At 48.9% G+C, this 12,306-nt stretch overlaps 1 protein-coding gene across 1 annotated transcript in view; it reads right to left on the reverse strand.

Annotated features, from left to right (window-relative positions):
* UNC80 (unc-80 subunit of NALCN channel complex) overlaps nt 1-12,306 on the reverse strand; it is a 3,271,126-nt gene that overhangs the window by 1,629,634 nt on the left and 1,629,186 nt on the right. Inside the window, exon 29 of the mRNA XM_085648598.1 lies at nt 7,655-7,762. Coding sequence (XP_085504724.1) covers nt 7,655-7,762 — 108 coding nt within the window. The remainder of the gene's footprint in view (nt 1-7,654; nt 7,763-12,306) is intronic.

Genomic DNA, 12,306 nt, shown 5'->3' on the forward strand with positions numbered 1-12,306 from the left:
TCGTGGACCAGGGTCAAAATGGACATGATAATTCTCGCCTCGGTACCTACTCTAACCAGGAACACACTTGGCAACTCTGGGCATTAAGCTTGCCTCATCTCTACAACGGCCCCCCACAGACGCCGGGGATGCCTGGTTTCACCTTGGAGATACCCAGAAAGGGACCATCTCACAGGGATAGCCAGGACGGGTTCCCCAGCGGTCCACAGCGCCGGGACGCCCCCGTTGGTGGGCAGCTGTGCGCTTTACAAGCTTACAACATAGCAGTGGAACAGCATTTTATAAAACTTTACTCAAGCAATACTTTACTGATTGTTCAGATTATATAATCTGATGTCTGCGATGTGATGTCCGGCAGCTGCAAAGAGTCTAGGTTGTCAGATCAGGCTGGCGACGACCCAGACATGCTCAGGGAGGGGACGGATTGTGTCTCTGATTCAGAGGATTATGGTTTGTTCCGGATTGCTGCATCCACATTGAGGGCTTCTTGCCTTTCTAATTGTCTCTGCTCCATGACGGGAATAGCTGCTTGTGTTCTCGCTTGTTTGGAGTTTCCAACATCGCCCCAGCGTCAATTTCTTCTGCCCTGTCAGGGGAACTGCGCCGCTGCAGTCACCCTGGGCCCCGGCAGCAGACCTGACTCTTCTAGCCAGTCCCAGACCTCAAACGGCACGTCGAAGAAACAAGCAGTTCCCTTTGTGGCGACTCGTAATTTGGCTGGGAAGTTTAAGAAATAGCGGATGCATAAGTCGCAAAGTTTATGCTTCACCTCTCTGAAGGACCCTCTTCTTGGCTGTACCTGCCGTGTATAATCCGGGGAAGAGCCTTATTTGATGGTTCTGTATTTTAATGTCATTGAGTTTAAGGGCCTCCCTTAGCACTGCGTCCTTGTCCCTGTAATTTAACAGCCTGAAGAGGAGCAGCCTTGGTCTGGCTCCCAGGGGCGGCCTGCGAGCCGGTACACGGTGGGCTCGTTCCAAAACAAAATGAGCCAATAGTGTGTCTTCCGGGAGCAGATCCCTCAACCAGCGCTAAACATATGCGACGGTGTCTTGTCCCTCCTACCCCTCAGGCAGGCCCAACACTCGGATATTATTTCGGCAAGAACGGCCTTCCGCATCCTCCAACCTGTCCTCCAGCGTATTTATCTGCTCCACAAGATCCTGCAGTGCTGCTGCATGGCTTCTGGTGGTCGGCTTCGGTTCCAGCAATGATTGCTCGTTGGTTTGTACCCTGTCTGACAGTTTACGGTGGTCTGCTCGCAGTAGCATAAAGTCAGACGCGACCCCGTCTATTGTGGTCTTTAGCGTGGTACGGGTATATTCCAGGACGGCTCCCAACCTCTCCACTGCGGTCAGGACAGAGTAAATGTTTGTGGAGAGTTCCATGGACGGCTCCTTTGTCCCCAGTTCTGCCATTGATTGAGGGGTTCCTGTATCTCTGGTTGTGCGGCAGCCTGCTGCACATTTGTATGCATGCAACCCATGACCAACTTTTGCGCGGATGGCATGTAGTTGCCTGGTGTTCCTTGCATGATCTATTCATGATGGGCGCGCTGGGCCTGGGGAGGCACGCCGCTGTGTGGTGCCTGTCACCCCGATGCCCTCCGGTCGCACCTGTGTCGCAGTGCAGCACCCCCCCCACTCAGCCAGTACTTTCCTATCCACAGGTGCTGCAGACTCTATGATGCCACGGGGATAATTTGTGAGGCAGCCCTCCGTGTTCTGCAATCAGCAAGCGCTAAGCGCTCTGTTTTTCCCTCAGCAGTCAAAAAAGGGGGGGATGGACTTTGAGGAGAGCCAATCCCACAGTTATCTTATGAAAGGGTGCCAGGGTTCCACTGTTGCGATGCGCGCCGTCCCTGTGGTTCCGACTGCCTGGTTGCCACCTTCCCAATCGGTCCAGCACCACTGTGCTCCTGGCGCGAGCAACTTACATTAACTGCGGGCCCAGGGGATCAAGCTCGCCCCCCACCAGAGTTCATATGGAGTCACGCCTAGCCCAGATCTGCTCCGGCAGTCCATGGCCCTGGTTTGGCACCGTTGTGGCCCTCCAGCGACAACACAGGCGCTCACTCACCAGCTCCCCCACCCCCTGCCACCGCACTCGTTCCCCAGGGAGGTGGGACGCTTGGATGGGGTGACGTGCCCTCCTTTCCTCCCCTTCTACTCCGCAGGCTGCTCCCTCACTTCATCAGACCTCCTCATGCTTTCTATATACGCTGCTGCAGGTCCCTGCCCCCTCTTTCCACTACCAAGGCTCCCAGCTTTTTCCCTGCGCAGGCCTCTGTCATGGGTTAGCCAGGGGGGCCAAAGCCACTCCCATTAGAGACCGTTTCAGCCGCACTGGCCCGTGCCTGCTTTCCACTGCTGTCGTGGCCGGCACCGGTCTCACCTTGTGTCTCGCTCGAGCTGGTCCCAGAGCATATGGGATGGAGGCTTCCCACTCCATGGCCTCAGTTTGCTGCGATCCTGCCGTTTCTGGAGCTTCCGCCACGCAGGGTCGCGCGGTCCAGCTACATGAGCTTCCGGCGATCCCAGGCTCCAGGTTCGTTCACCCTTATTTCTGTTTTTCTCTCGGAGTGGTGCCTCCAGGTAGCATCAGGATGAGCCGCTTGGCTGCCGGCGCATTCTCCAGCCTGTGTAGTGAGCAGGTGTCTAGCCCATGAAACTGCTGATGGAGTCACAGCCTCCGCGCAGCGGGGAAGAGCCAGCGCCCAGCACATCACCATTTACAGGATAATGGGTGGATCGTCCGAGCAGAGCACTAGAAGTCCACATCCGCTATGTTGGCTGGCTAGCCACGCCCCCCCCAGAGCCAACAAGCCCTGATAACGGCAAACAGACTCGATGCTTAGGGGTTCAGTTCCAGCAGCTCCACAAGGGATTGCAGTCTTCCAAATTGCACAGACGACAGGCCAGGCCCCATGGGAGACATCAAACCACCACCTGTGTTGTAGAGCCTTGAAGAGTCCGTGGGACAGTAGGGTCCACAAGCCGGTCGTCGTCGAGGTGCCGGCAAATGCAGGGGAGTGACTCCTTCACTCCAAGGGAGATTCCTTCTTGCTGTCATTGATGCACACTGAGTCCTTATGACCCTGGAGGATGCATGGCCCTGGAGTTTGCAGACTCTTTGCAGAACACGCGGGACAAAGTTGCAGTTGGAGCCTTCCTACTAGGATCAGCCTTATCTTGGTTCCAGACGAAGTCAAGTATCCAGCAGCAGAATAGTCTTTCAGAAAAATCTTGCAGAGTAATCTTGGCCAGACGAATCTAGGGACCCACCCTCAGGGAAAACCTTACATAACCCACCTGCAGTGACCCACCTATGGGGGGGGGGGGGTCAGGGATGCTACTCTGGTAAACTGACCAGTCAAATGCTCCCAGGGGCCTCTGCTTATCTTGCTTTCAAGATGGCAGAATCAAGTGGCCACCTGGCAGAGCTCTAGGCAACTCCAGGGGCGAGGTCACTCCCCTGTCCTTTGTGTGGTTTAGTGCCAGAGTGGGAACCAAGGGCACCTGGACTAGGGCAAACCGGTTTATGCAAGGATGGCACCAAATATGCCCTTCAAAGCAGTCTAGTGGCACTCAGGAGCACCCCCACCCTAGCCGAGAGACACCTAATTCTAAAGGAGATGGGCTAACGCCTCTCTTTTACAGGAAATCCTTTGTTCTGCCTTCCACGGCTCGAGTTAGGCTCATCACCAGGAGGGCAGAACAGTGTCTGGGGTTGGTAGGAGCACTGGATTGCATGCAGACCCTGCAAGGCAACGCAGTTAGAGATGGGTTCATGCAACTAAAACTGGAATCGAGGTAGTTGCATGATTCCAGCATGTTTGATACCAAACAAGACTAGGATGGGGTAGCCATTATATATTTGGGCATCTCGTATTGACAAGTGTCAACTACATACATTAGGAGGGCTTCTCTAGACTTACAAAACCCAGAGAATGGAGTCCGGCATTTGAAGACGTGCCTCTGCTTGTGCGGGGGACCCTCACACTTAGGACCATGCAACCTATCCTTGGATTGAAGGGCCTACCTTAGGGGTGGCTTATAGGTTTTAAGTGCAGTGACTGGGTTATAAGGTAAACCTTATATCTGTGGTGAAAGGCGCATGCACTATTTAACACAGGCTGCAATGGCAGGCCTGCAGACATAGTTTGCATGGGCTCCCATGGGTGGCATAATACATGCTGCAGCCCAGGGGAGACCACTAGCGTACCAATGCCCTGCGTATCTCAGTACCATATACTAGGGAATTACTTACAGGGGTACACCAGTATGCCAATTAGTAAAAAGTACTTACCAAACCAATTGAGGGGAGAGAGCACCAACACTTGGGTCCTGGTTAGCAGGATCCCAGTATCCATTATAAACGTGAACGTTAAACCAATATTTAATCACGTCAGTGAGGCGTGATGATGTCAACGGACTGAACAACGGCAGCCCTTTCTTAAAGGTCCCTTCTAATTAAAAGTGGTGTTGTCCGAGTGAAGTCTCAATAAAGTTAATTTAAACGGGACTCATGCGTGCACTTGTATCCGTAACAGAGGAAATCTCATATGAATGTTTCATAAAAGATGAAAACAGTGAAAAAATATTTCAGAAATAACACAACAGTGAAATTGCTAAGGGACAGATTTGCGAAATATACAATCGATATTACATCGTGTAAAACAACACCTATTAAGAATCAAAAGTATAATCAATAATAGCATCACTCCATAATGCAAACAACTAATCATAAAAAGCAAGAAAGTGCAATCCTGTCGTTCATCCCATAAGGTTGCATAAAGTCAAATTTTTTAATCCAAAAAAAACTCCAATCTCAACAACTGTTTATGTGAAAAGGTAGGGGCTACCATGTCAGAAAGATCCTTCTTCAGGAGCACTGATACGATACTGATGCATGAAAGCAAACAAAGACAGTCAGACAAATCGAGTATTTTAATGCAGATGTGCACATGAGTTACTTCTCAGATGCAGGCAGGGCACAAGTCCCCCCCAAAAAAGTGCGGGACTATCCAAGTTAGGCAGTATGCAAGTGACATCATGGCGCGTGGACATCACAGTGCGTGACATCTAAGTGTGTGGCATTACAACCCATGACCTCAAATGAAGTGACATCACAAGAAGTACCATCAGATCTTAAGACCTCACACACGTTTGGCAGGTCTATTATGAATAACTTTGAGCGCATTACAATATATAACAAATTAGATTTTGCATTGAGGTTGTGCCAAAAAGGTGACGCAATATCTGGGCGTCAACTTATACATTTAGGAGCATATTTACAAGCCCTGTGCATCGCCAGAATGTCACTTTTTGTGATGTCTCGGTGGCGCATAGGGCTTAGCCATATCTACAAGCCCACATAAAGCCACCCTGCGTGGCTTTTCATGGTCTTGTAGATATGGAGTAAGGCGAGGCAAGCCTTTTTCCTTACTCTGCGTGACTGCATGAAAGAGGCGTTCCATGGGAGTTGCTGTGGGTGTTCTCACTCCACACCCATGGAATTTGATGCTGCCCCTGATTTACATCAGGTAAACCTGGGCAGCGCCAAATCCTTGCACCTCCCTAGAGAAGGCGTAACGAGGAGAAATGAGTTTTCTCCTCTTTCCACTTGTGCTGCATTCGTTTTTTCCTCTTTCCACGTGTGCTGCATTCTGCAGCACACATAGAAAGAGGGATACACCTCTCAAAATTGTTTTTGTGTAGGAAGGTGCCCATTACTGCACAAAAACAATTGGGCCAATAACACATGCACCGTTGTACAGTGGTGCATGGATGCCTGCATTGGCTCACGGCTGCAAAATGTGTGCTGGCTGAAAGGACAGGAATGCACTGTATCTTGTAAATGCGGAACATTCCTATACTTTCAAATTGGCATAGGGCAGCGCAGCAAAATGATCTATGATGCTGCCTTACGCCACTTCTTTGTAAATATGCACATTAAATTTCAAAACCCTGCCACAAAAAAATCAGCAACAAGGAGAAACATGGCAGTAAATCTGTTCTGCTTAATTGGTTGCAAAGTCTGCATTTTAAAATATCTTATGTGGGTCAGGGCACCTGCTGCAGAGATCTTTGTGTGCCAACTAAATCACAGGGACTAAAAATAATGGTAAAATAATTCTGGAGGTTAACGTATTTGCTGGAGAGATCTGTGTTTAGTCTAGTCCCAGTTTTGAATCAAAGTAGCATAGAGGGCTAATATGTCTCCTACAAAGCACAATATATAACGCACAGATGGCAGATTTTAATTTAATGTAAATAGGTAAGCGTCTTACTGCTTTAATACAGAGATTCTTTTGTTACTTGCAGTTCATAAAATGTAATCCTTCAAATATTGGACAGTGAGCTACGAAGGACATGTGACTCCTACACCTTGTAACATCTCATTATCTTATCTAACACATCCTGCACATAGATTTACACACACATGATTTATTGACAATGTATAATGTGTATGTAGGATGTAAAGCGCTCTTACACTCTGCATTGGAGTGAGTAGCGCTATAAAAGAAATACATTAAAACAGTGATATTTACATTTTTATTTCTGTTAATCCTGGGACAGATCAACACATCTGACATTCCTACAGAGCATGCATATGTCTTATATACAAGGACTGAACTAAGTCAAAACAATGCCTCTCTTGAGTTCCTGTGAAGTGATAACAAGCTCCAGTGCATCTAGGTGTGAGGCTCCCCATAGCTCCCAGCAAGGATACTCCAAACTGCGGGGGCCGAATGGCCCCATAACTTCGGCCTTGTTATGGGCGAAGCTGGAATCTGATGAACCCCTTCCCCGCCTGCACGTTGCTGCTCGGAAGGAAAGCAGACAATGTGCAGGTGCTGCTGACAGTGTCCTGGTGTCTAAACATTACACCAGGACAAGCTCAGCATATTTCTGTGCAGCCGAATTTTTTGGCAGGGTAGACGACGTCCACCCTGTGAAAAGAGTGGGTAGACGCCGTCTACCCGCGTGTACCCTCGACTTGTGCCCTGGAGGCAGGTGTTTTAAAGTGGTCTGTATAGTTTGCAGTCTCTTCCTTGCAGTGCAAACATTCCAAGACTTTAGGGAAATAAGGGCCTGCAGGTACTACTATAGTTATTATCAAGCGGATTCTCATCCTCCTCTGCTGTCACTACCTTTGGGTTTGCCCCACTCTCTTCGACTGCCCCTTTATTGTTCGTCTTTCCATCACTATCTGTCAATGTCGCACTATATCATCTATGTTGAAGCTCCTTTCACTTACTGTCCCTTTGTCTATTCTCCTTAGGCATCCTCCTCTCTCTCTCCCTCTCCCTATTTTGCATTCTTAAGTAATGTGACTTTCATCGCAGAAAGGCTCACTTGCTGTAAATTGATTTAAAAACAGTGGAATGGTATTAAGCAAGAGAACAAAACAGTAAAACAGGCTCGTGAACGAAAAGCAGAACACTACAGTCCGAGATTATCAGACAGATAGACACAGGATGCTAGAATTAACACATAAGGGTAGCACATATAGGTACTAAACACTGGATCTCACCAAAACAAGAAATGAAAATCATGAGTTATGACACGCTCACAGTGTAGATACGGAGTGCACCTACTGCACATTCTATTAAGGCCTTAACTGTTGCACGTTCCTTAACGCGTCCTACCTGATGCCTGATGTATTTTATCATTCCAGTGTCCTTTTTCCCTTCCAGATTAGCTTCTGACATTTTCTTTTTCAGTGAAGGCGTACGAAGGCACGATTTGTCGGGGCACTGTAAAAACACAACAACACAATAATTATTAGGTTACAAGAAAAAAAAAACATAAGCTCTAAATAACACATGGTGTTACCAAGAATGTCGCATTAGCCCGCAACACATTTTTCCAACGACTCAACTTTGGTTATAGATTTGCTTTTAAAGCACAAAGTAGGTTGGATTGGTGGTCCACTGAAATAGCTTGATTTGATTTCTGTTCTGTGACAAACTGATATTTTTGGTGTCATTGAAATGGAAGATATATTTTGTTTACAGATAACTTGCTCTGGGTGTTTTGTTGCATTTTAGCCTCAAGGAGTGTTTCTAAGGACTTCTTTTTAGGTTTCGCCTACACAGCGCTTGCGCTGTGCTAGTGAAATCTCTTGTATTTAATATATCTTAAAAGGGGGCTCTTATCAGTTCCCATTGCCGAATTACTGTGTTCACTTGCTTTTGTGTGGAATGTTGTTTTTTGTTAACTTCCCCTGGCTGCACTCATTTAGGATACTTCTACTAAAGCTGTTCACACTGTTTAAGCCCCATTCACTGTCAAGATAAGATCTCTTCCCACGGAAAAAGCAGACAGTTTCTAGCTGTATGCTGGAATGCTTGCTTTTTATTACTTAGTGATGTAACGCTGATGCTTTAGCCTTAGAACGTTTGTGGCATTTCTTATTTATGCCTCAGTACCTTTCTTTGCACTTAGTAGGTATTACCGGTATTATTTTTTCAAATTAAGCTATTTGGTCATTATGGTCAAATCCTAAATGTTGTAAAAATGCTAAATTAAAAATAAAGTTAATATGCTAGCGCAATGCTATATTTTCCTATTAAACAGGCAGCAACAAGTGCAGTCACTTTACAGACAGTAGGGTCATTATTTGATTGGTGCAGCAGGTGCTATAGCTTCAGGCCCAAAAGTTGTCAGAACTCCTCTAAACATATAATATTCCTATATTTGAATACTAAACAGGCAGTCACAATTGCAGTTACCTTGCAGTTAAAAGGGACTTGATCTGAATGGTGCAACAGATGCAGTGGCATGGGGGGAAATGTTGTCATAACTCCTCTCAACACCGATTAGTGCTATATTTTACAACTAAATAGAAAGTCAAAAGTGCAGTTATCCAGCAAGCACTAGGGTCATGTTTTAAATAGTGCAGCAGGTGCAGTGGCACTGGGACCAAACGCTCCAGGCACCCCACTAAACACCTAATATTGCTTTATTGTATTCCTAAACAGGCAACCACAAGTGCAATTACCTTGCAGAGAACAGGGTCATGATTTGAATGATGAAGCAGGTGCAGTGCACCCCTCTTAACACCTAATATTGCTATATTTTACTACTGAACAGGAATTTTATGTCAGGACAGCAGACTTTGGATTATGCTTCCATCTCTCTTCGCTTTATTATTACAAGACTCACAGCAGCCAGAGAGATCTCAGAGAAATCAATGAACAATACAAAAAAACTACAACTCCCTACAACCAGGGAGGAATCCAAGTACGTAGTCCATCAACTATTTCCATTGCCACCAATACACAGTCCCATGTCTGTCTCCTCCCTTCCTCTTTCTTCGCTGCTTCGCAGCCAGTTAAGTGGTTTTTCCCTATTTGGTTATATTCTATGGTGTTATACGTTTAGTTGGTTACTGGCGCCTCTTTGGCCATTGTTTTATTGCAGCGCTGTGTGTTTTTGTTCAGTGGGGCGTTATCGCCGTGAGAGAAACTAGCAACGAGCCTTGTCCCCATCTGCCTCACCTGAACGTCTGTTGTAAGCGGATTGTATTCACGCATTCTTTAATCTGAACGCCCCGGCGGGGTCCGTATTGCGGGTTTTACCCGCGGTGAACGTGCTTGGTAGCGCTGTATATTGCACCGTCATTTCAGGCATTTTCCCTCGCGGTGAGCGAGCGCATGCATTTGTGGGCACTTAATTAGTGTTTTTTACGCGCTGGGAGGCAGTCACCCGGTCAGGGTTTTTCCTGAGGGTTTTTGCGCGTTGCTGGTTTGGTGCAAGCCTGTCTGTGGTCCTTTGGGCTACCTAAACTTTGTGCAGCCTCCGGCCTGCCCCTAATTACCTTCGTGGTTCCTGTGCACAGCACACTTTCCAAGTTCAATCAAAGGGTAGTTTGTACTTGCCTTTGTAATTACTTACCTTACCAGTATGAATGACCAGACATGAAGAGGAAGTTCAGGAATACCTACCTTACGATGATGATTTCTTTGATGCAGTGGATTCCTCAATTTATAGAGTGGTTAACGAGGTGGTTGGCCCTATGGAGCAATGCCTCTCTGACAGAACAGTGCAGGAGTGCAATAGGTTGGCCGCGGTGTGCGCAGGCACCGCGCCGTCCCCCGGTGAGTGTCCTGGGGAGGCCCGCCCACCGTCCAAGAAACAACGCCCGGAAGGCGTGGATGCTCTTAAGACGGCGTTTCTAGCTAAGGCCCCCGTCCCCACACCGGCGGAGGCTCCCCAAGATATTCCGGACCCTCCGTCCCCTGCAACGGATAATGACACCCAAGGGGATACCGACGAGGAGGCTGGGTCCTCTCGTACCTGGTGTCCAACGCCTACTGCCTCTTCGGCGGCACCGGAGGAAGATGCTGATATGCTCAACCCCGATTATATCATGCACCCCCGGCCTTGGGTTACGGGCGATAAGGTTGCCCGCTTTGTCCCGAATCGCCTCTGCAAGCCTCTCGAGAAGGAGGCTCGGAGTTGTTTAAGGGCGTAGTGCCCGAGACCCTCCCTAGCCGATAAAATTGCTTTCACGCCGGAGTAGGATCCTAAAATGGCCACCTTTTTGGCGAAATACGTGAAGGACCCTAGGAAGGGTATAGATAGATCCTGGCAGTCCTGTCAGGACAAGCTCCTCGATGCTATCGGTCCAATGACGAAGATCTTGGCCATGGCGGAGGAGGCTAAGGTGTCAGGTTCGCCCATTTCTCCAGAAGTCATGTCAAACTGAGCCCAGCGGGCCATCATTTTCATGGGCAACGCGAATTGCGCCCTTTCAACCGAGCGCCGCCGCTCGTTGTTGATCAAACTTGATCCTAAACTTGGTGACCTAGCCTCTTCTGAGGCAGGAGCAGTGGCCCAAGGGGGCCTGTTCGGTGAACCATTCATTAAGGAACTAGGGAAATTTGTCTCTACGTTTACTTCGCTGGAAAAGGCCCAGTCCAGTATCAAGAGGGTTTTTACCCAACGGGTTTTCCGCGGGGCCAGTCGAGGCAGGGGCCGCTCAGCCGGCCGCGGATTCCAACAAAATTCTCAAGGGGACAAGGCTCTGGTCGCGGACAATATAATTCAACCGCGAACTACACAAATTTTTATCCAACGCGAGGACAACGTTTCAGAGGCCGTGGAGGTTTCAAGTCCAACTCTGGTGGCAGAAATTCGAACGGTAAGTGTCCTGCCAGCAGAGCAGATTCGCATAGGGGGGCGGCTAGCGTTCTTTCAAAGCGCATGGGCAGCATTAACCTCCGATGCGTGGGTTCTTCAAACCATTCAGGGTTTTCATGTAGATTTTTTCGGCAACCCTCAACAGGAGAGGCGGCCTCGTCCGCTAACTTTCAACCCCCAGGAAGCACAGTTGATCGACGAGGAGGTCTCCGAGTTGCTCCGCAAAGGAGCCATTAGTCGATCAACTTTGCACCCTCACGGATTTCTCAGCAATATTTTTTTGGTGGACAAAGCCGACGGGGGTCGTTGGCCGGTTATCAATCTCAAGGAATTCAATGCTTGGTTGGTGTACCGCCATTTCAAGATGGAGGGTATCCATCTGCTGCGCGACATCCTTCTGCCCTTCGATTGGATGGCACGCTTGGACTTGAAAGATGCCTACCTGGTGATTCCCATCCACCCGCCCCACCGACGGTTCCTACAGTTTTGTTGGAGGGATCTGGTGTACGAGTTCATCGCCCTTCCATTCGGATTTTCCTCGGCTCCGTGGTGCTTCACCAAGGTGTTGCACCCCGCAGTGGAATTCCTTCAGGCGCGAGGCATTCGCATGATCGTCTATTTAGACGACCTTCTTCTTATGGCCCAATGTCCCCAAACCTTGTCACGCCAGCTTCAAAAGACGGTATCCCTTTTGCAGGATCTGGGGTTTATCATCAACGAGGCCAAGTCGATCCTCAAGCCTTCTCAGTCAGTGACTTTTCTTGGGTTTGTGGTGGCCTCCGTCCAAGCGACCCTGAGTCTTCCGTCGCGGAAGATGGCGAAAATTCGCCACGAATTACGTCGGACTGTTTCCAGGCCTGTCACCTCTTTGCGACACTTGGCCAGACTCGTGGGTCTTCTGTCGTCCTCGATCCAAGCGATCTTTCCAGGGCCCTTACATTACCGGGCCCTTCAGCGTCTCAAGGCGTATCATCTTAGGAGAGGTCGGTCGTACGATCATGTGGTTCCTCTCTCGGCGGAGGCCAGGGAAGAGATTGCATGGTCGTTGTCCCATATGCAGGCGTGGAACGGACGCGCGATATTCGGCTCAGTTCTGGATTTGGTCATCGAATCTGACGCCAGCAGGTCGGGCTGGGGCGCTCGGTGCGGAGAT

The sequence above is a fragment of the Triturus cristatus genome, chromosome 3_2 (genome assembly GCF_964204655.1).
Source record: "Triturus cristatus chromosome 3_2, aTriCri1.1, whole genome shotgun sequence".
In the NCBI taxonomy this organism is placed as follows: domain Eukaryota; kingdom Metazoa; phylum Chordata; class Amphibia; order Caudata; family Salamandridae; genus Triturus; species Triturus cristatus.